Here is a 24,913-nt window from a genome sequence, read left to right on the forward strand (position 1 = left end):
GATATGAAAGACTGCCCTTTCAAAAATACACAGCAGAGGAAATCAGACAGTATAAACAGATTTGCAGTTCATTTTTAAGTATCACAGGATGCCATTGTTCTAATCACATTTTCTCCTTGACAGGGACCTTTCCAGCCTTTACAACCACTGACATAGCCCATAGAGCACAGAAAAAAAGGAGTGCATCTGATAGACATTTAGTGACAGACATTAGCTATTTTTGATACTGTCCATGTGTGTTGGCTCCACATCAATAAAAGGACTGACATAACTGCAGGCCTCCCAAAAATGCTATACCAGTGTCATAGGATGTCACATTGCTGCTCTGAGGGCCGAGTCAACCATGTAATATGGTTCAGCTGTTCTTTCATTATCTTTTTTAGTCCAGATGTTTGTGCCAGCACTCAGACTGCAGCCTTATGAACATCAGAGCATGCTGGAGTAAAAATTTTATGTGACTGGATTCCTTTTCATTTAGTCCTTGATAGTTGTCGTGGTTTAGCCCCAGCCAGCAACTAAGCACCACACAGCCACTCGCTCACTCCCCCTACCCCTATGGGATGGGGGAGAGAATCGGAGGGGTAAGAGTGAGAAACACTCCTGGGTTGAGATAGGAACAGTTTAATAATTGAAATAAAGTAAAATAGTAGTAGTAATAACAACAATATAATAATAATAGTAATAATAATATACAAAGCAAGTGATGCACAATGCAATTGCTCACCACCTGCTGATCGATACCCAGACAGTTCCCGAGCAACGATCGCTGCTCCCCGGCCAAAGCCCCCCAGTTTATATACTGAGCATGATGTCATATGGCATGGAATAGCCCTTTGGTCAGTTTGGATCAACTATTCTGGCTGTGCCCCCTCCCAGTTTCTTGTGTACCTGGCAGAGCATGGGAAGCGGAAAAGTCCTTGACTAGCATAAGCAGTACTTAACAACAACTAAAACATCAGCGTGTTATCAACATTATTCTCCTACTAAATCCAAAACACAGCACTATGCCAGCTACTAGGAAGAAAATTAACTCTATCCCAGCCGAAACCAGGACAATAGTGAATCACCAACAGTGCAGCACAACATGCAAAACATGGTGCTGCTCTGTCAGGCTAGTTCTTACAATAACCTTCTTCACTCAGTGAGAACTGTTGAATGAGGTACTTACTCTTCACTGACTAGGCCAGAAAAATTGTGTATTTATCACATGGATTCTTTCACTGTCATTGCTCTAAGTTTGCAAAAAAGGTGATAGAGGATTAAATTTATTAATCTTGATGGTTAGCCCTGGCACAGGCATTGAAAGAGGCTGTGTATTTTCTCTTCTGTTGGTCATTTTCCTTCTCTTTCTGCTGCAGAGTTAATTAAATGTTAAATGGATATGTTGTAAATCAGACCAATTTTTTTGTTTCACTTTGGAATTTAGCTGAGAGGCATCTTCCTCCATCCACCCAGCAGATGATCCCAGTGATGGGATTTCACAAAGTGTGCTGAATCTCTTTTTTAAAAGCAGATTCTTTTTAATATTGTTTTATTAAAAACATGACTGAAGCCTTAGGCACACAGGACAACTACTGCCAAGCAGGGGTAGTTTTAGACAATTCGATAATGGCAAAGCAGGTACAGTCTGAACAGAAATTCTATTCAGAAGTGACTATATGTTCCATTGTTTATATTCTGCTAATTTCTACTAATAATTGAGAAACACCCTGCAAAAGATGAGTGATTAAGTTTGAGACAAAGGAGTGATACAAACTCAGTGAAACCAAGGGAGCCTTTTGAAATATTTCAGCAGACTTTGTATTAGAACTAAAAAGAATGCGAGGAGAATACACTGCTCTGCCCATTTGATGAGCTGAGTTTTATTTTTATTCTTGTTGGCTGTTAGTCCACCCAAACAAGCTGAAGGAAGTAAGCCTGGGTCGTATGGGCCCTTCCTATGGAAAGATCCTTAGTAAGACTGAGACAGCAAAAAAACCCGAACAAACATTATGTTGCAGTGTTGATCTCCTTTCTCCCAAGTTTGTCTGAGGAGTGAAAAATAATTCCAGGTTTAGGGAATTAGGAATTGGGATTTAGGAAAACTTAGGAAAGGGATATTGTTGGCAGTAGCAACTACTTCCAAATTATCTGTATGAAACAGATACAAGTCTTGCTACAAAATTCTCATTAGCACTTTGAATCTGGCATGGTGGGGCTTATCTCTACTGCTTCCTGTTTTGCTGGTGTTAAAGAAATACAGTCAAATGTGAAAAATTAGTCCCTTTAATAATGTGCCAAACTAATTTAAAAAAAACTAATTTGGGTGCTGGGAAAACACCGGTGTATTAGAGTCATCTAACATCATTCAAGTAAGGCCTGAAAGGTCTTTCAGGTCTGTATAGGAGCTTGATCCATTTGGGACCAGGCTTTTACACGTATGAAAAGCAAGGTTGTATTAAAGTAGAAAGAAAAACTCCCTCTTGTCAGAATCATAATGGAAGAAAGTGTATGTGGCATAACCTACAGACTCACTGCAATCACCAGAGAGCCATCTGCTTTCTAATGTCATGTACACATAGGAGTTATCAATTGACTATAGGAATTCCTAAGAGAGAGCTGATGACTCCTAAATGTTCCTATTAAGTAATGCTACTGAAATAAGTAAGTGGGGGCTAACAAATGAAAAATGAAATGGGGTTTAACACTGGTGAAGCATTTTAGCTTTCTCTGAGCATCATAACACCACAGTTAATCTGAAATGCAGTTAATCTGAATGTTAAGAAAGTGTTTGATACCGAGCAGCAGGTTAATTTACAAACTCTAAAACACAGGAAAACTAACATAGGTTAAAAAGAACTAGCAGATTCATTTTGGTAACCTAAACCCATTCCAGGTGAAAGGTAGCTTTACAGATTCTCTGTAACTATTTTCAAGTCATTGAAGATATGTTTTGTATCTGTCCCGACCATTTCAATAAATTTGCAGTCTGCTGCTCTGAGATTTTATATAGGTTCTGTCTCTACTGCACATATCATTATTGTTAAGGGCTGTTATTCTTACCAAAGTGACCTTGAGGAAAATGACAGTTTCACAAATGACTAAATACAATGTCACAAAGTTGAGAGAAAATGGGGTAATTACAGAGAAGCAAGTTCAAGGTGGTTTACATAGATCAAAGCCTAAAATGTATGCTAAGTGGGCTCCTGACATTCAGTATATAGTGCAAGAGGGGGAAGGTTGGGACTAAAATCTGTGTAATACCTGTAATCTTTTCCACATAATACAAGCACAAGGAAATGTTTGGGAGAAGATCAATCGTCTTTTCTAACAGTTCTCTAGCAACCTGATTTTAGGGTGTCAGCTCAGGGTAGTGGTATGGTATTATATTCTGGCATTAAATCTTACTTTTAGATGATACTTAAAAAGAAATTAAATTTCCGTTATTTAAGGTCAAACCAGCAGTTAGCACTCAGAACAGTTCAAAGGCTAGTCATTGGCTAGTCATGAAGGAAGTTTAGTCAGGTCGGCACACTACAGCCTAGAAATACCAATAGTGATAGCTGGTGTGTGCTTGAACCTCATAGGGAAATAATGGTGCAGGTGAAAATGGTTTGGAGAAGAAATCCTGCTTCGAAGTGGAGGAAAGAAGTTTAAAAGTTCAATATAAGCCTCTCTTCCCATTCAGTACTATGGGAAGCATATAATACCTAAGTTGCCAGGTGCAGACCTAATAACTGAAAAATGGGACAATTGCCAAGTGAGAGGTCAGGCAATGTTTTCATTTACAAAATGAGAGTTTGTTTCCATTCTTAGTGCAAATGGAGTCCATTAGATTTAGTCACACCATGCCCAGAGAGGTGGTGGAGTCACCATCCCTGGAAGCATTCAAAAAACGGGTAGACGCGGCACTTTGGAACATGGTTTAGTCTAGTCTACCCTTAATTGGTTTAGTGTGGACTTGGTAATGTTAGGTTAATGGTTGGACTGGATGATCTTAAAGGTCTTTTCCAACCTGAACAATTCTATGATTCTATGTGTGTTTCTGTCACCCACCCAGGTAATCCCATTAATTTCAATTGTGGTTGTCTGTGAACACTCAAATTTGTCTACATAGTTAGCTCCTCTTCTTTCCTCTTTTAATAATCATTATTTTTTAAGTCCATTACATCATATTTTGGATACAACCCAGATATATGTGCCCTGAAGATAAAAGTGAACTGGTTTGCTTTCTTAATGATTCATCCATATCTTAGTTCAGTTTAGTTTGTTTTATATTTTAGTTTTTCATTAGGAAATCTACAAACCAATACTCTTCAGTCGTGATCAGCAAAGATTAAAATGGTACATTAGAGGTGATACGTTTTCATGCTAGTTAGTTTCAACTATTAACTGTGTACATTTGACTAAAATGTTAAAAGATATGTGTATGTTTGCAGCTTGGGTGCACGGTGACCCCAGGAAAGTGATTTATCCAACTGACAGCTATGGGCAGTTCTGTGGTCAGAAAGATACCCTCAATGAGTGAGTACTAAATCCATTCACATACCTGTATTACTCATGCAGTATGAATAAGATGTGAGGTTTCAAATCTCTCTGTCTGCTAGGGTTTCTTGTGGGAAGTTGAAGAGACAGCGACCCTCTTGCTTATTCCAAATAAACTTCAGAAATAGATTAGTTGCTCAGTGCAAAACTAGACCCAAATTATTACTATACTGCAGTTGTTTTCATCATTCAGAAAATATTTTTGGTAAAGTGTCAGGATAACTTAAAGATTCCATCAGTAATTGCATAAGAAGTGCCGTAGCTGGTACACCTTCTAACTGCCAAAGTCTGGATAATTAAGACCCTGTTGAGTAATTCTTCTACCCACCTTGGGATAACAGTAGTCCTAAAGCATTGCAGCTTGGTTCTCAGTTTTTCTCAACATGGACCAAATAACAGAAAAGACCATAAGAAAAAGCTCTTGTTTTTTTCTGGTGTTTATCCAGTGCTAGTAGAGAGAAGACTGAGAGGTCTGGGAGACAGGCAGCTGTAACCATACTTTCCTTGGGGATATCAGCCAAATGGCTCTATTTACTTGTCTCAGTTTCCCAGTCTTTTTAAATTTTGAATTGTGAGAGATAAATTAATTAGTTGATATCAAGAGAGTACTTCTGCATGAAAACAGCTGCTCAGGAAAGAAAGATGTTGCATCAATGTTTTGTCTGAAAAATTAAGTGTTTTATGAAACAGAATTTTAAAAATAGCTTGCTTTTTCCCTCACCTTCTCCCTTTTAAAAAGTAAGTATTAGGCACCCTTTATGCCCTTGTCACTGTCAAGAAGCTGGATGCTATGCAGGAAGCAAAACAGAAGCTAGTGTTTGATAACAGCTCTTTGCTGCTGCTTTCTTTTCCCATTTAGTTGTCTGCGAAAAAAATTGAGGAAGCCACTGTCCAAAGGGCAATTCAGAAGGGGAGGAGCAGGAGGTAGGGAGTGCAACAGAGGCAGAGCTAGGACTTTATAACCTGTCAAATTTTTTTTTACAGAGGAAACAGACTAGATAGTCTAAGAAGACCCATTCCACCCTCTGACTAAGATTCTTCACAGCAGTTGGTGGAGAGTCCAACTTCCTGAAGACAAAAAACTAGGAGAAAAAGCTGCAGTGTTGTGTGTGTTCCCCTCACTGCACCCTTTCTCTGTCGCGCCCCCACTGCAGCCCCCCATACCCAATTTGGCTTTGTCCCCTCTCTGGTCTGTAGGAAGCAGTGGGCAAATGGGTTTGGGAGTCTCACACACAGAGCATCCACGTACTGTGTGGCATGTAGCCAGATGCTTCTCTCTGATTCTTATCATCCACTCCCATTCCCTCTTTCTCTTTGTTATTCAAGTCTTCCCTTTAGTTATTTCTTACAATGTGATTTCCAGTTTGTATTCACAAATGTCCCTCCATATATATGATTGCTGGGGAGTAATACAGCTACTGAGACTGTATTTTGGCATTTATTTGCTACATTGAGGAGTTTCTTATAAAAATATAAGCCAAAAGACACATAATACAAGCTACTGGAAAAGCAAGAGTGTTTATGGCAGTAGGTCAGGAGGCCCCTCTGAACAAGTCCCGCTAGTCCCTAAAAGTGGAGGTGTGGGATGTGCTTGTCAGGCCTTCATTGATACCATTGTCAGATCTTTCAGATGCCCTGAAAGTAAGCAGTGTGAAAGGCTAACCCAGGACTATGGTTTTCCATAGTCCCCACGGGCTTAGTCTGAGACTTTTTACTTGGAAAGTGATCACAGTCTCTGTGTTTTGAATCTTGTGCTTGGAACAAGCATTCCCATCAATCTGAGTAGAAAAGAGAAATTAAAACCAAGCCAACACTCACAGCTCATGAGAAAACCCATTTGAACTCCAGTGAATTCCATGCAGTCAAATTCTACCTTGTGTTGTCATACGAGTCTCTGTTAGGCCTCTCTGTGTCACCCTGTAACCCATCCATTAATCTCCATGTAATCTCTAAGCTTGTTTTGCCTTCTACAGAGCACAGCATAATCAGAGAATACAAAACGATTTCATTATAAAGAATACAGACCTAGTTCTCAGTGGCTGTTTTCTTGTGTTATGTATATGTTTAAACTTTCTTTTCTGTTGTCAATATCAGCAAGTGGGCTAAGACATAAGGAAAAAAAAAGATTTCATTAATGGCTTTGAGCCGCTCACAGATTATAAATACTGTCAAGAAACTACTGAAGAACGATGACATTTCAGTCCAAAATTTTATTCTATTGATTTGAAGAAATAACAACTAATAATAGTGAATTGTTTTTGCCAGGATTCATGTTTTGTTAAACAGTGCGTAGTAGAACATGCCTCAGTGAAAACAATTTAACCTTGTAAAATGTCAGGCAGTTGAGCTAATCCCAGTTTTAAAGGCAACTTGAATGTGCAGTGATGGTATATAATAGCTTTGAAGGCATAGCCATATTCAGCAATTGGTGGGAGCCATGTGCTGGTGGAAGATCAGAGGCTATGTCCTGGACTGGGGAATACAATGGAGAGATGCGGGAGCAGGACTTGTGCCAAGTCTGCAGAGAGAAGAGTGGCAGCCTTGTTAGCCCAAGCACACTTTGTTGTTAATACTGCCATCCTGCTCCCCAGGCAGAGCCCCCTCTGTGCTGCATTGCCACAGTGGGGGTCAGTGGTGGCTCAGACACCACTTACTGTGTTCTCTTGCACATCATAGACCATAGCGGGGCATAAGGTCCCTTCCAACCCAAAGCATTCTATGATTCTATTTCTTATAGGGACACTGTATAGTCCTGGCATGGCTAGCTGACTTTGAAGTCTCCTGCAAAAAGGGCAGGACTACTGCCATACCATCTTCACTACAGCTATCTGATAATTTTCTGACATAGCAAAGATTAACATCATATTTTGCTGCCTTCAAAACCCAGGCATTTAAATCCAGAGATCTTGGGGTAATCAGTTTTCAACAAATCCAAACTGCAGTGACAGTTACCTCAAGGTCCCAAGTTCCAGAAGCTGTCAAGTGTCTGGATTCTGGGGTGCAAACCCCTCAGACTGTCCCTTATTTATATCGAAGGAGGTTTATCAGCATTATTAGCAGATGCTATTATCATTCTGTTTCCTGGTCAGCTGCTTTTGGTTTCCCACCATAAAAAGCTTTTGATTGATTTTGGTGCCACCTTCTGATCAACAAAAAATAGGCAGCTTTTACAGTGTAGCATTTGCTGATAGTAATTTTGCATGTAGTACATACACAATATGTTCAGTGTAAGCAAAGGGACCACAGTGTTTTTGCAGGGGTATTTTACAGACTTCACTTCTTAGACGCAGGACTACAGATACCTGTAACAGTGCCTAGGATTGTTTCAGCTTAAAACCTTGCTGTGGAAAAAACTTATCAAAATTAGCATTCTTTAGAACCAATCCTTCTGGTTTCAGAGATGTCTTGGCACAGAACATTCAGGGTCTGCTTGAGATTTGGTTTTTTGTCTTGTGTTTGCAATAAATTTTTGAATGGTAGGATGTATAAGCACCCATATTTATAACATTAATTATCTTATATCCACTTCCATAGGAACAAGACCATTTTGTTTTACTTTAACATTCTGAAATGTGCCAGCCCCGTAGTGTTAATAAACCTACAGTGCCCTACAACACAGGTGAGTGAAATACAGAGATAAAATATTTTCCCTGCCTCTTAGTCATGGTGCTTAAGAACTAGACATACATTTGTCTGGATTTAAAAATTGCTGTTCATATCCTTCAAAATATAATATGATTGGTTTATAGATGACATGTAGCACACGGTCTCTATAGCCTGTGATGATCGGAAAAAATAAATAGAAATGCACAAGATTTTGTATTTTGGATAAGAGTTGACAAAAAAAAAGTCTGTTTAGTTGAATACAGCAGTTTGTTACTTATGAATTCATCACAAGCAGTTATCTAGTAGTAATCGGTGCATACAGAAAATAATTTTGATTGACATCTAGGGTTTTCCAAACTAGACATGTTCAAGCAAATGTACATATCCCCAAGTGACAGGAATATCTGGGTGTGGTTAGAGCCTATGGCACTTTCAAAAGGGAAGACCTTGAAAGCTTGCTCTTGCCTTATGTCACAATTTGTACTCCCTTAGCTGTGCTGCAACTTCTCATGAAGCTGTGAAATAAACCCAGTCACTGAACTTGTGTGGGTTAAAATTATCCTCCTGATATTTTTTACATGAGACCATTTTACTGACCTGGTTTGTTGAACAATTGCACAACCAGTTATGTCAGTTCATCTTAATGAGGCAGCAACTTATGGCATGGGGTAGGTCAGAGGAATTAGGTGCAGGACTGCTCTGATCCAACTTTGCTGCCAAAGTAGTTGTACTGTGTAATTAAACTGCAGGTGACAGTATGGTCTCAGCCATCTTGACAACAGTCAGTGAAGTCCAGTATTAATTTGGATGAGGGTTGTTATATGGTAACCAATTTACTGATTACAAATGTTAATTGTCTATTTATTTGACTATCATTTTAAAATGTTTCCCATTCCAGCTTGCCCTTACTCCTGATCCCTATCCTTGATAGATGTTTCTGGCCTATCAGTTAGTGTGACCGTATGGAATATTTGACACAGCTGAAGAGATGGAAATCTCCAGCAAGGAAGAGCAAGAACCCTCTTAACACTGACCAGTTGCTGTCAGAATGGAAACTTTCTCTATCAGCAGCAGATTTGCTTCAGGAATCCCCATCTGTCCACATGCAGACACCGACACTGTTACCCTGCAGTCTTTAGACTCTGTTACTGGAACAATTCAGCCTGTTCAGAAATACTGAGGTCATTGTGTGGGATTTGACTGGTGCTGTGGTCAAGTTGGCAGTGGTCATGAATCAAGTAAGGTGAAATACTTGTTGAAGGAGAGTTTGGGGGAGCAGAGTAGTTATTTTGTTTATTTTCAAACATACATCATCTCCAAAACTGAGAATGTTTTTGAATGCTGTTTGCTACTGCAGATGGTTAATTCTCTGGTCTTTTGTGAAAATGCTGAAGAAACATTTGATAATTCTTCTTTTGAACTGCAGACAGGGTCTTTCATTCCTGTCTCGTTCATATCAAATAGCAGGAGAAAAAAACCCCAAGAACTGTCATGGGAAGAGCTTCAGTTCTTGAGTAAGAGTGTGGATTTGCAAACTGTTGTTACAGTTCACTGGATCGATAGACAGCACATTTCATTGCCTGCTTCATAGATGGGAAACTGAGGTTATAGTAAAGTGTATACTTGTTAATCACCTGTTGTCCCAGCAAGGACAAAACTCTTCTTTCTTTGTTCCTTGGCCTGTGGGTAGTCCATAGGACTGTAGTACTCATCTAGAAAGACCCTCTTGCAGCATCTGCCCTGTTCTAAGGACTAGTACAAGATCTTTTCCCAAAATTCCTTTAGGTGAATCATATATGGTGGAATGCCCTTGAGATGAAATACAGTTTCATGCATGATGTCTCTCTGGTACTTGGATAGCAAAGATTTGTAAAGGGTGTTTGGGTAGCACGGCTTTGGAAATAGAGAACAGCCTTCTAGATAAGGCTCAAACTTACTAAAAAAATGGACTTCAAACTACCTCATAGTATTTAGAAACACTGAGGATTCAGAATGGCTGTACACTTGCATGATTCCAGTGACCAGCAGAGCCTTCAGAGTCTGTATATTCGGGCAGCTGCTCCTCCATTATGTAAATCTAAATAATAAATTCTGAGTGGATGCATTCATCAAACCCCAGTCCTCACTTGATTTCTCACATAAATCCGGTTAATAATGGCCGTACCTTGAGTGGTGTGAATTTCATTCCTGGCATGTACACCCCTCTTGCTTTGTAACTAGGGGAGATTCATCATTAGTCAGTAGTAAAAAGTCACCTTTGAGTGATTTACACCTAACTTGACTTGAACAATTATCTGTGGAGATGTATTTGGCTGAAGAGACTGTGTAGAAGGGTGGAACAATTTTAGCTGCATGAGACTTTTTAATAAAGTTCTCCTTATAAATGTAATAGAAAGAAATTACGTGTATCCTGTGAAGGTAGCTACTGCACGACCTTGCTCATATACACTGTTGCTGATGGAAGTAGAGGAGGACCTGACAGATTTTTACCTGGTGCTCAAAAATAAAGACCATTTTTTCCAACAGACTGAAAGCTCTGCGTGTCTACCAGAACGTATAGAACGTAAGAAGATACAGAGAGTGGCTTGATATGCCAGATATGAGGAGAGACTTTGAAAGTGTATTCTATCAAAGAATTTTAGAAGTATTCATCTAGGGAATCAAAAGGAGAACACATATCCCTTTCTAAATACTGCAGTAAACATTACTGAAGGCAATTCCACAAAACAATGCAGTTTTATAGGTGGCCTTTTTCTTGCTTTTTAATTGCACTGACCTCCCTTACCCTTCTCTATCCCCAGTGTATTTTTACTCATTTTTTTCTCTTCTCTTGCAGCTTTGCGTCTCAAAGTGCCCAGACAGGTTTGCAACCTACATTGATGTTCAGGCTTCCTACAGATATAAACCAGATCAGTGGAATTACTTCAGGCAGTTCTGCAAACCTGGTTTTAACAATCCTCGCAAGGTGTGTATGTATCAGTAGCTGATGGAATACATTTTTTCTTCAAGCAATATGTAATACGCATGATATTACTGAGCTACATCGAAACTTTGAATTATTCTGATTTCACCATATAAGGAGTTGTCCCATCTATATGGTTTGACAGTGATTTAATCAGGGGCGAAGGTCTTGCACACCAAATCTCCCACTCTTTAAATGATTATCGATTGCTTAAAAGATCTGCAGCTACCCATGTAGTTGCAGTACTGTGGCAAGCAGTATCCTTTAGTACTTAGGTACTCCACAGCAGTAGAGTATCTCAAACCAGTTCTTAAGGCTCCTGAGTCATCTATAGCTACTTAGTAATTTAGCTAGGAAAATTAATCTATCCTTCATGTAACTGATTTTGCACTCAAATGTACTGTGTTATTTCTCCCATCTTTAAAACACCTTGCAATTCAGCTATATTAATTGTGTTAAATTCTTACTGTACTCTAAGAGAAAAGGTGAAGGGGAGGCAAAGAACAATTGCCCAGTCACTTCTGGCTTAGATGCTGATCCAAAGTGAACAGGTCTTTTCTTTTTTGTCACTAGACAAGGAAAGAAGAATAGTGTTTTCCCAAATCACAATGACAGTTTGGATTCTCACTTACATCATGAATGTATCTTGCAGCTCCACCAGTCAAGCTCGGGGAGGAGGCTACAAAGCCCAGCTTGGGGCATTTTCTCAGACTGGGTGAGAAACAAAAAACATGTAGTTATTCTGCTATGTATTCAGCATTCCTATTTTTCCCCTTTTTAGTCTGTTGCTCAAGTTCTACGTGATGAAGATTGTCCTTCGATGATCATTCCAAGCAGGCCTTGTGAGTGGTTCTACTTCTTACACACATCTCAGCAGATTATAAGTGTTCACATTAAAGCACAACTCCAGTCTGAAAAGTGTTTTGTGGCAAGGTCACGAGGAGCTGTCTGTTACCTGACAGTGACATCCATTCAATTTTAAACAGTTTGAAAGTATAAAGTTTTATTGTTATTTTTTCCAACTGCCTTCTGTGAACATTCAGCGTGTGATCAGGTCACGCTAAGCTCTTTCTTGCTCTTGAATCATCACTGATAGCAAAAGCTTTACAGCTCAAATTGTGCTTTCCAAAACATGTGAGCAAGCAACCCCACTGGCATCAAGAAAATGCCACAAATATAGGAGGGATCATAGGGCCAGCTGTTGAAATTCAGATGGTACTTGAGCCCAGTTGCAATGCAGCTTGCTTTTCAGTTGCAGTGCTGGCTATGCAGGGCAGATGGAGGAATTAAGGGGCCAAAAAATGTTTTTGTCACTATGGTCAGCAGGTATTTCTGAGTAGATAACCACAAGTCTCAGCTGCATCTCAGCTGTGAAAGTGTATCTGTCACTGACCCAGAAGCTCATGCAAAGAAGAAATTGTTGTTTGTTTTTCCATGCTTTAAAATAGCTACCATGTAAACAAGGGACAGGTTATCAAAAAGAGAAAATATGGATTAATTTTTTGAAAAATATTAAGAATTTGTATGAAAATTGATGTACTGGCCCAAAAGACAGAAAGTAATTTGCAAAGAAGCTATTATCTTCTTTTAGACTACAACAAGGGGCAAAGATAACAGAGGGAGGAAAAGAGACGTGTTAATTATTTCCTTAGAATAATTGGTGGGGTAGATATTCTAGACTGAATATTGAACCCTGGCATCAGTATTTGTTGGAACCTGATAAGAAAAGCACAGAATTGTTATATAAAGTGCAGCTGTGTAGGAGGACTGACCTGCTCTTCCCTTTGGAATGAAAACCAGGACTTTTTGCAGCAAAGAGCAGGGCAACATAAATGAGTACGTAAACATCTCTCATTTTCTCTCTCTTTTATAATCTCCTCCTCCCTCTGACTAACCAATAGTTTCTGTCTTTTTTCCATTGCTTCCTCTCCAAGAATATCTAGTGATAGTGGCTGGTACTGCAGCTCATCTGGCACATGAGGAACTAACACTTGCTGTTATATATTGGTTTGGGTGCTAATACCATTCGTGACCAGTTATGTTGAGTCTGTCCCTGGGGGCTGTTTTGATTATTACCATGAAATGACATATTTGAGAAGCTGCAGTTTTTGTAAGCTGCCCAGATACTGACAGAGAGTAAGTTCTGCATTTATTACAAGTTCTTAAACTGCTACAGATACTACTGTTGTTATTCAGTAGCACCTAGAATCTCCAGTTGAAAGCTGTGATCCCGCCATGCCTGAGCTTGGACAAAAAGCCCCAGAGCATAAAAGATCATAATCTTGAATATAATGACTCTTCCAAGATTTGTCAAAGTCAACGTGTCATTAGATAATCAGTTGAAAAGTAATTGACTGTGAATATTAAATGATTTAAATGTGTTACAAAAGACAAGTGATAAAAGTGGAGCTTGACGTGAAATGTAATATGCATGCTTTGTTTTGATATTTTGAATAGTTCTTAAGAGATGCTTCCCAGACTTCTCCACAAAGAATGGTGTGCTAACCGTGGCAAATCAGACTACGTTCAAAGACGGAAGAGGGAAAACAAGAAATGTAACTGATCTCAGGGAAGCTGCAAAGTAGGTTTTGCCCTTCTTAAGCGCTCATTTGTTGGATTCTGAGATTGTGAAATAATTTAGGAACTGAAAAAATAATCAGAATCTGTTGTAGCAAATGGCTGAGGGTACCCAGGGAAGACTTGCTAGTCAATGGTCTCTCTGTGCCTGGGCACTTGCAAAATTCCAGTAAGGAAAACCAGCACTGTGGTATGCAGAAATGAACAAGGAACCAAAAGTTTTAGTCTAATTGCCTCAGAGTGACTGTCAGTTTTTAAATCACTCTTGTTGTTTTTCCTAGCAAAAATTAGTATTAAAGAAAGCTAAAGGAAGTTCAAAATGAAATTCTTGTGCTGCAGGACTCAGGCCAACCAGTAATGGCCTTGGCTATTCCTTCCTACGATGGCCTTTCCACTAACATGGACTGTCCTAGTACTTTGGGCTTCTCACCTCATCAGAGTGCTCCTGGTTTTAGTACATGTCTAAAGGTCAAAAAGCAATGTACTAGGCTCTGATGCATGACAACACCTCCCTTGCAGATGGACAGCAAGCACCTCCAATCCTGGGCATTAACCAGGATGAGAGAAAACTGCTGCAAGAGCCTCACTTTTCCACCTGCTGCCAGTCTTCAGCCTGTCTGGAGCACAGGGGTACCTTTTCTTACCTCTCGATCCAAGGCTACCACATTCTAGCACCTTACCAACACTGATAACACCTGCACCTTATTAAGTTCCCTTCTTCTGGCATCTACAACTACATTGTCTGTTCTTTGACAAGAAGATCCTTCATTTCTTCTTAGGAAAACATTAATATGGGCAAGCACTTTGCAGGACAGGAAAACAGTTCCATAAAGTCAACCTTTTGCTTCACTGAGCTGTTTTCTGATTCTCTGCTATTAGCAGTTCTCGAGTCACAACTGTTTGGCTCTTGGTACACTGCAGATCTTAATAGTATACACTTTTCTTGTGACATAACAAGCAATTGTATCTGGCAATAGTTAGTACTCATGGAGTTTTTTTAATAAAGCTTTTTAAGGAGCTGTATAGACCTTTTTGCATAGGTTTTTTCTTTGGCATAACTGTGATTGATGTTGGCTTGGTTACAGAACTGGAGCTGGAGGACAGTAATATACTCATATCACTAACAAAGATATTTCAAATTCTTTCACTGAGCCTATTTGTTGTTTAAATAAATTCTGCTTTTCTACCTAAAGCAACCTTTTTTTTGGTTTGTCTTTTCTTAGCGGCATCAATAATGTCCTGGATGCAAGATCAGTTGGAATGAAAATTTTTGAAGACTATGCCATTTCTTGGTATTGGATTTTAATGTAAGATTTTCATGGGTATTTTTAAATTTTCCAAACTCACTTTGGGGAGTGCAGGGAATTAAAAAATAGGTCATGTATGTGTTCGTTACCAAACGTACTTTTAAACTCAAGGAGCAACTGTGATTTCCTTTCATCACATGATAATAATGTTGTTATGGTTCTGTACATGATGTAACGATAGCACAGCATACATACATAGAGTGTCAGTTGATCTGGGGTAGCTTTTTAATATCCTACCACGCAGGAAAACAGGAGGTGCTGTCTTCTGTTGCAGGACCCATCTGCGTGGTAATTCCAAAACTGAAAAATCTTAATTAAGAGACTTTCAAACCAATTGCAGTTGCGAAGTGTCATTAGTATGTATATAACACACATACTTTCTAAATCTATACTAGCAATATATAGTTAAATCCATTATAATCCATAAATCCAATATAAATCCATAAATCCGATGCAGCAGGCAAAGCAACATCAAGAACAAAAAGTACTGAACCGTATTAACTTTATCTTGCAATTAAGACTTACTAATCATAAATTGGTAAAAATGCAGCACTGAAACAAAGGAAGTAGCTATTTTGCTGAAGGAAATAGATAAGTATATGTTCATTCTTAGCCCATTAATACTGTTTTTGATGGACCGGGGTGTCGATCAATTTAAACAGGAGCAGAAGTCTTTGCCAGGTGAAAGCCTATAACATGCACACATTAAGCATACATTATTCAAGCCTGAATGCAAATCCACAACAATAAATACATAAACTTTAGATAATAAACTTAATATGGAGAATTAGTTCAGAAACATAAGTTGTCAGCTTTTAAAGGTGTTCAGTCACTGGTGGGAGGACAGCTTTCTCATAGTCTGATACTGTACTCACAATAGTCAGTGGCAAGAAACTCACTGGTATTCAGCAAGCTCGGTTCTCTTTAGATCTCTTATTGAAATCAGGCTTATGGTGCAGATTCTTTCAAAGGAGCTATCACTGAACAGATAGGCTGGAGAGAGAACTATCCATTTTTTGAACAGAAATTCTAAGTACTGAAGCCAGTTTCCACATTTCAAATATGATATTTTTATAAGGAATTGTTGCTACTTTTAAAGTAGTTGGCTAGAATTTTCTTCACACTTTTCACCAAATGGTAACACACATCAAACAATTTCTGGACAAACATATTTAAGTGCCAGAGTTTGGGTGATGACAATGAAGGCCTGGTAGTAAAAGGAGGCAGGATTAAAAATTAAATATGGAATTGCTCTAGTCTTTTTAGCATACCCCAAAAGAACTGCTGCTTTCAAGCCTTAGTTTAAGGGAACCAGTCTATTGAGGACAGTTGTTACCATGTACTCAGTTTTGGTGTTACTAGGACTTATGTATATCTAAAGACAACTTTAGATAAAGGTAACTGACTGCTTTCAAGAACGGAGTCATAAGCCCTAAACTACAGCTTTTTTTGAGGAATACATTCTGAATTTCAAACAAACCATGCAGAAAGGGAAAATACATCATGCTAGGAAGCCTTTAAAGGGCTAGGACTTAAGACCAGCTTACAAAGGTTTAACTAAATAAGCTGATGTTCTTTTTTCTTGTCCCTCTGCCCATCTGGCTTAGTTTGCCCAAAACATCTGGTTTTGATTGTTTATGATCAGGCTGACCCATTTTTTATCTTTGGTAACTGGCTAAATAAGCTGGGAACGTTCAGAAGAGAAGTTACTGAACACAGGCAAGAAGAGATTTTAGATTTTTTGAGTCTGCACTAATACAAAATTCTGATGTAACAACTACTAAAAATTCTGAGAAATTAAAAGTTCTGTGAAGCATCTGAGCTGGGTGTTTGTTGGATGGGATTGTTATTCACATTGCTTTATTCACATGGCTTTAGAAGGCCTCGCTGAGTAAAATGTCCTTTTGCAGTAATTTTTTCCTTTCTGACTTGCTTCCTGGGAGTGAAATGAAAACAAATATTTCCTTACCACAGACTTCATAAAGAGAAGGCACTCTGTAGATGTCTTTCCTAGGGGCCCCATTGATAGCTCTTAACAGTTTCTTTTTATGCATCACAATGCCCTGATCATTTCCTCTTCTGATGGGTAGAAAAAGTCACTGGTTTTCCTCCTAGATATAATTCTTTTTTTTCTAGGAAAGCTCCTAGAATGTTGCTTTACTAACATTGTTTCTTTGCAAGTAGGGATTTTTAATGGAGGACATAAAACAGCAATCTCCCCACGCATAGGTAGGTATTCCTCCAATTTAACTTTCTGTACTGCAGACTAGACCATGACCTGAAAAAGGCAGTGAGTTGTGTAAATGACCAAAAAGTCATTGTACTAGTCCCATTCAGCCAACCTGAGAACCTAGAGTATACAAACATTTCTGGCTCTGCCCTGTGAGATCATCATATATATGCCATTTGTTTCTAATAGCAGATAATAGCCATGAAGATGTATTTCATAAGGAAGGTTTTGAAATACTTTTTTACAAATCATTCTCTTATGTGGGAGGAAGTGACCCTCATTTGGAATAACAGGCATGCAAGAAAGTGAAGATTCTCACGTTCTCCCTGTGTTTCTGTTTCTTGTCTTTCTAGTGGGCTGTTCATTGCAATGATTGTGAGTCTGCTCTTCCTTGTGTTATTGAGGTTCACGGCTGGGGTTCTCTTCTGGATTTTCATCTTTGGTGTGATTGGAATTATAGGTTATGGTAGGTGTAATCTAGCCTCTGAGGCTATTTTTCCTTATGGTTTAAGTTTGGGCAAGGAAAATCAGTAATTACATCAATTAAATGGTACAATTGGGAGAATTAATGCCTAGCTTTAGACACAGTTAAGTGAGAAGGGCTTAAATGGCAGCAAAATCTAGTAAGAATCCGGCTGTGCTGATACTTAGAACCAGATGTAGTAACCTGCATTAGGTACCCACAGTATGCTTAGTCTGTATTCACTTGTACTGATATTTCTTTTCTATATATGTGATGTTATAATTGACTAGTCTCACAGTAATGCATTTTTGGTTTTTGCTTACCTGACATGCTGAGGACAAAACACTTGGCTTGTAAAAGATTTTTTAAAAAAACTTGTCTTTGCACTCTTCAGAAATGCTCATTTTGTATTGATGGTTTTTTAAAAGGCATCTGGCATTGTTACTGGGAGTATGATCATCTTAAAGGAATACCTGGATCTGACCTCACTGTTTATGATATTGGATTCCAGACAGACTTCAGAGTGTACCTGCAACTGAGGCAGACATGGTTAGCATTTAGTAAGTGTCCTTTAAACTTGATATATATTAATGGATATTTAGGAGAATCAATCACTGTCTTGCTACAGTTTCTGCTTTGTTAAATCTCCTCCTTTACATATGTCGCTCAGAGAAGTAAGCAGAATTCTCTTTCTTTGTATTGTGCAAAAATCTACTTTTGCAAGGAGACTGGTATATTTGTAAGGGGAGATAATGCAATCACACTAGTGATGAGAGTGAAAAATGCTTGTGTTATTAGCATTCCACTTCCTGTGTGTTCAGTCTTCATAATGGGGAAGTAGAAGGCAATAACTAAGTCCTGATGAAGTTGCATAAGGAGGGGCATTTTTCTCTCCCAATCTGTTTATTCTCCTTCTATGAGGGCCCCAGAAATGAGATTAATAACTCTATGCATCTTTGTAGAACTGTTTACATTCAGGTCACTGAATTTTCTTGGAGGTTGATCTAAGACTGTGGAATGAACGATCACAAATTTCATCACCTTTATTTTCAAAAGTGCTTCATTGCCTTCTCTTACAAGGGCAGTGTATTTAAAACAGAATCCTACTGGAACAAGACAGCCTGCAGCATACACATCCCTCCCCAGGGAAGGAGGGGTGGAAGAGAGAACAATGATCTTAAAGGTCTTTTCTAACTTAAATGATTCTATGATTCTATGAAATACCTGTCAAATATTGCTTGCACTGTCAAATATCTTGTTCAATATCTTTATTAACGATCTGGATGAGGGGATTGAGTGCGCCCTCAGTAAGTCTGCAGATGACACCAAACTGGGTGGGAGTGTTGATCTGCTGGAGGGTAGGATGGCCCTGCAGAGGGACCTGGGCAGTCTGGACCGATGGGCCGAGGCCAACTGCATGAGATTTAACAAGGCCAAGTGCTGGGTCCAGCACTTTGGTCACAATAACCCCATGCAACGCTATAAGCTTGGGGAAGAGTGGCTGGAAAGCTGCCTGGCTGAAAAGGACCTGGGGGTGCTGGTTGACATCCGGCTGAACATGAGCCAGCAGTGTGCCCAGGTGGCCAAGAAGGCCAACAGCATCCTGGCTTGTATCAGGAATAGCGTAGCCGGCAGGAGCAGGGAGGTGATTGTTCCCCTGTACTCAGCGCTGGTGAGGCCGCACCTGGAATACTGTGTCCAGTTTTGGGCCCCTCAATACAAGAAAGACATTGAGGTGCTGGAGCGTGTTCAGAGAAGGGCAACAAGGCTGGTGAAGGGTCTGGAGCACAGGCCTTATGAGGAGCAGCTGAGGGAACTGGGGTTGTTTAGCCTAGAGAAGAGGAGGCTGAGGGGAGACCTTATCGCTCTCTACAACTACCTGAAAGGAGGTGGTAGTGAGGTGGGTGTTGGTCTCTTCTCCCAAGTAGTTACCGATAGGACGAGAGGAAATGGGCTCAAGCTGCGCCAGGGGAGGTTTAGGTTGGAAATTAGGAAAAATTTCTTTACGGAAAGGGTAGTCAAGCATTGGAACAGGCTGCCCAGAGAGGTGGTGGAGTCACCATCCCTGGAAGAGTTCAAAAAACAGGTAGACGTGGCACTTTGGGACATGGTTTAGTGGGCATGGTGGTGTTCGGTTGATGATTGGACTGATCGTAGAGGTCCTTTCCAATCTTAATGATTCTTAGTTTTTACTTTCATTATAAATGATCGAGCCACCAAGCCAGGAGGCGTGGGGTTGCTACTCTACCCTTAATTGGTTTAGTGGTGGACTTGGTAATGTTAGGTTAATGGTTGGACTGGATGATCCTTAAAGGTCTTTTCCAACTTAAACGATTCTATGATTCTATATTGTTGTTACTGCTCTATTAGAAGGCACACAGACAATAACTGATAATGAATGGGACATAACCTAAAACACTGCCTCTCCCTATTAGTAGCTAAATTAACAGAGCAGTAGTTTACTGCTTAAATCTCCTTTTTCAGTTTTGTGTCTTTATTTAACTCTGTGTTGGATCATTGAGCTCATGAGGCATCTTCTACGTATTGTTGAAGCAGAGCTTTTTAGTATGCTAACCCTAGAGAATATGAGGACTTTATTATGTTTTTCCTTGTCACTCTCTAAGCTCTTAGGCTGCCTGATTCTTAGCAGCCAATGTATAGTTTATCTAGAGGTCAGTATCACTTTCAGATGAGTAAATTGAGGTACTCGGGAATTAAATTACTTTTCCAAAGTCACCCAGCAAAGCACTTAAATATCCTTGAAAAAAAAATAGGTTCTCATAGTCCTAGTCTAGAACTCGTCATGTACTGACATTGCTTTCCTTTTTCACAATGTTTGGGACAAGCTACATTAATTTAACAGAGCTGAACTGGAATGAGACCAACATTTAAGAAACCTGATTATGTATTCTTTCATGGGGAACCATAACAAAAATAGGTGCTGAAATGTGTGTAACAAAAACTTTGTTCTGAACACAGTCTGTGGCTCTGAGCACCACAGTGGTCACCTTGCCACCTGCAGTTCTGATGGCCAGGGGTACTGATAATACTTGGGATCACAACTGAACATCATCAGTGACTATCTGGGTCTGGATTCTGAGACTATGTCTAAGCTGTGGGACCCAAAGCCAACTCCCATGTCCCTTTGCAAACCTCCAGACAAGCCAAGGCTTAGCAATACTATCCCTTGTGTCTTCCTCTCCCTCCACAAAACTTCTTGGTTTCAGCTGGAGGAGACAGGTCCTGCTGTGTGCAACCATCCACAACTGCTGGCCTGGATTACATGTCGTCTAACTGTCTGAAGCACCCAGAATTAATGGTTATGTCTCAGAGTCAGAGGAGATGCGCTTCAGGCATTACAGACTCTGTCTTCTCTAGATGAAGTCCAGAGAATTTTTTTTACTTTCTACTGCAGAAGTAGGTTTTGAACTGACACAAATAGAAATCAAACTGAAGCAGACCCTTTAAAACAGATCTGGGTTATGATTCAAACACTGCTCATAACTAAGAGAGGAAATGTTCTGGGACATGGTGCTCTCAGCTCTCTGACCTCAAAGCAAGTTTGTATGATTCCAGCAGCACAACTGGAAGGTGAAAATAATTTGTCCAAAACTGCCCTATGTTAGCCTCTTTTTTTTTTACTGAAAGGAGTTCATGCCAGATTAATACTCAAACCTATTGATTTAAGTACATCTAAATGTTAGAATATCAGAAAAATACACTCTTCATGAAAAAGTTGACTCTTCATCTCCTCTTTATTTATTTTATTGTATCTAAATGCTATAAATTAGCAGCATTAGAGTACAAACATGCAAAATGCTTGTTTATGAAAAGTAGAATTTGTTAAGCGTGAACTGTATCTAATGCCAAATACTACAGTCGCATTTAAGTAGATTATTATCTTTGTCTGAGAATATGTTCCATTTTTCTTCTAAAATTATAAATGCTCATGTCAGGGTCCTACACATTCTGACTAACTCTCTGCACATAGAATTTCCCTACACTATAACTTACAAAACTATGAAATAGGATTGCAGATTGGCAGGTGCAGTGAGAGAAAGAGAGAACTGCTCTAGCAGAGCTTTTTATGGAGTTCATGAACAATAGTGTAAAATACAAGGAAAAAAAAGAAAACCAATTTACAGAGGCAGCATATTGGTCCGATTCTTGATAAATCTAACTTTGTTTGTTTGTTTGCAGTGATAATACTTTGTGTTGTTGAGGTCATAATCATACTGATGCTGATCTTCCTAAGGAATCGGATCCGGATTGCTATTGCACTGTTGAAGGAAGGTAGTAGGTATGTTTGATTTTTATATATTTTGAATTTTATTAAATGATCTCTAGGGTACACTCTTCCTGAGCTTCATCTTGCACTACCAAGGGCAGAAAGCTGGGGATTAAAGTACAACACTGGATTTGTTGAGCCGAACAGGTACTGTGAGGAATGACAGTTCTCTGTTAATGAGTTTGTGCTTACAAGAGCTTTCTCTTTTGTGGTAAGACATTTCTTCTCTCTCAGCTCCCTGCCTTAGAAGTACTGTTAGTGGTACCACGTATCCTCAGTGCAAGAAGGTCTATCAGCAGAAATGCTAAATGTGGTACACTGTTAATAGGAGCCTGAGACCTATAGCTGCCAACTTTGCTCTGTCATTGGATTGTCTCTGGAGTGACATACTAGTGGTAGAGGATTGGTGTTTTGGCTGTGGCTTTTATTTAGAAAAGACTGGATTCTTCTGGCTCTGATCAAACTTTTGCTGGACATGCATAAATCTGCAGAGAGAAAAGGAGACTTCCATGACCAGACATTGCCGTATGGTGCAGTCCAAGATACTTCATTTCAGCTCTGAGTAAAGAAGAAAGCAGAGCAGGATATGAGAGTTGAAGGCCTAGGAGACCTCTTCATTTTGTGTTTCCTGAAGTCTGCACAGACTTTGTTCACAGTGGTTCCTCTTTTACACAGTGCCAAGACTTAGTTCGTTTTTTTAAAAAAATGGGTATATAACAAAGGAGAAATGGACTTAAAAGATCAGACCCTTGGATTTCATTGCAAATAGGCTAAGGTCTCATAGGCCTTGGAAGTAGAGCTCTGTTGTTAGAGCACATAGAGTTAGCTCTGAGTTTATCTGTGTGCACTTGCTTGTAGTTTTCTGCCATCTCTGTTGACATTGTCATTCTCAGGAATCAGGATTTGTGATTTTTGTAATGGGATTAAGAAATATTGAAGTTCTGCATTCAGCCAGGTATCTGTTTCCTGTCTTATGGTACTGTGCAATTACAGCATAGCAATTAATTTTGGCAGCACTAAATTATACTCCTTAATTCTTGTTCATTAAAATCCAGGAACACTTATAACACTCCGCAACACTTTTGTTCACAACCTTGACAGGTAGAAGGATTTCAGAAAGTTCATAAACTTCCTGCTGAGAAGTAATAACATTCTGTAGTTTTTCAGCAGCATGGAAAGGTCACTTGAGGGTGATGTTTTTACTCTCATGCATAATGCATGAGGTGAAACACTGTATGTAATTACTGTAAACCTAACAGACCATGCCCTGTATTCAGGAAGATGAAAAATTTGCTGCTAATAACTGGAGAACAAATTACATTTTTCAATACCTTTTAACTACTCTTTCAAAAATATTACAATTATAATGCTAATAATTACTTGAAATCCATAGTTAGAAACAATTAACAGTTGTTACTCAGTTTGTTGGAGTAACTGTCCATGGTCTTAGTGGTAACGACAAGGCCTACTATTAACTGCTGAACACTGCTAATATGTACTGATTATTTCTCAGAGAGCATAAGTCTGTGTCCTCCTGTATGACTCTTAATAGACTATTACATCTCTAGACTCAGACAGAAATTGATGTGTTGCTCTTAACCTCTTGATTGCACATAGAATCATGGCAGTTCCCTTGCATTCCCCCCAGCATTTACTAGTTTAGCAGCAGGAACTGAGTAAATTTGTCTCCTTTTACATTCTGTAAACTGCCTCCTGTAAAACAAATAGCATCAGAAGTGCCACAAGTCATAGGAGAAATACTATATGAAATAGTAAGAGACAAAAAGGCTTGTGATAAGCTTACACGGTTGCTGGAAAGAAAATTTAGAGTAATGGGAAGAGGTAGATGACAGGAGTGTAAAGAGAACTAACCTGTAAGCTTCAGTGAAGAAAACACATGCTCTCTGAAATCACATCCAGTGAAAAACCCAGCTGGAGGTGTTCACCTCTGCAATAGCTGCAGCCGATTTACCCAGAGGGGCTGTATCAACTCACTCTCTTCCAGAGGAGTTGTCCCTGGCAGAGCAGGAACTGGAATGCTCAAGTTCCTGCTCACTAGTCACATTCTAGCCGCAAGAAGCATTAGTAGAATGTCAGCCTCTAAAACATCGTCCTTGATGTTAAAAGGAGCTCTCTAAGCTGTCAACAGTGAAAGGCCATTATTCTTTCCGCCTGCCAACAGCCAAAGGCAAGCACCACTCATTTATGGCACATGCAAGCAAAGTCACATAGTCACAGGAAGGTGTTAGCATATCCTGGCATTACAGAGACAAGTTGAATGTCCCTGCACCAAAATAGTTAGTACTTAAGGCAGGAAAGGGGCTGGGAAGAGAGTCCTCAAATACAAAGTAGCAAGAGGTAATTTCAGGTGTGTAGAAGCTAAAGGAAGAGCATAGGAGCTGAGCACAGTGGGACAAGGACATAAAGGGTAACGTCTGCAGCAGTCAGCAAGGAGATGTGATTGAAATGGGTTTGTGACCTGCAAAGAGCTGGATCTGTGAAGCAGTAACGGAGAAGGGGAAAGTAGAAGACAGGCTTGAACACGGCAAATTGATAAAGTTGACTGTAGTGCTGCCAATAAAAGTGGAGTGGTAGAAATGACAAAGTGAAGAATTTGAAAAAAGAACCTGCAGTATTCTGAGATCCCAGCACTAGATTATGCTACCACTATCGACGAGTAGCTCAAAGTAGAAAGGATGATGCTAGAAGAGGACCGATAAAAAGCTTGTTTCTTAAACTGTTGTAGCTTACTGATATGTTTTGTTTCTTTCATAGGGCTATTGGCTATATAATGTCTACGTTGTTCTACCCAATTGTCACCTTCATACTCATTGCAATTTGTATTTCCTACTGGGCTGTGACAGCTGTGTATCCTTCTGTCTATGTACCTCTCTGGAGGAACGGTCTTCTGGTCTGCAAGACCTGTTAATGCTCTGCTATTTCACCTTAACCAAAC

General features: G+C 39.5%; 1 protein-coding gene across 1 annotated transcript in view; it reads left to right on the forward strand.

The window, feature by feature from the left end:
• The window catches only part of SLC44A5 (solute carrier family 44 member 5), a 51,979-nt gene that overhangs the window by 15,154 nt on the left and 11,912 nt on the right, over positions 1-24,913 (forward strand). Inside the window, exons 4-13 of the mRNA XM_075711212.1 lie at positions 4,419-4,503; positions 8,059-8,143; positions 10,967-11,095; positions 11,874-11,934; positions 13,550-13,673; positions 14,893-14,976; positions 17,560-17,672; positions 18,098-18,229; positions 21,870-21,969; positions 24,733-24,825. Of these exons, the coding sequence (XP_075567327.1) occupies positions 4,419-4,503; positions 8,059-8,143; positions 10,967-11,095; positions 11,874-11,934; positions 13,550-13,673; positions 14,893-14,976; positions 17,560-17,672; positions 18,098-18,229; positions 21,870-21,969; positions 24,733-24,825 (1,006 nt within the window). The remainder of the gene's footprint in view (positions 1-4,418; positions 4,504-8,058; positions 8,144-10,966; positions 11,096-11,873; positions 11,935-13,549; positions 13,674-14,892; positions 14,977-17,559; positions 17,673-18,097; positions 18,230-21,869; positions 21,970-24,732; positions 24,826-24,913) is intronic.

This window comes from Pelecanus crispus, chromosome 5 (genome assembly GCF_030463565.1).
Source record: "Pelecanus crispus isolate bPelCri1 chromosome 5, bPelCri1.pri, whole genome shotgun sequence".
Taxonomy (NCBI): Eukaryota; Metazoa; Chordata; class Aves; order Pelecaniformes; family Pelecanidae; genus Pelecanus; species Pelecanus crispus.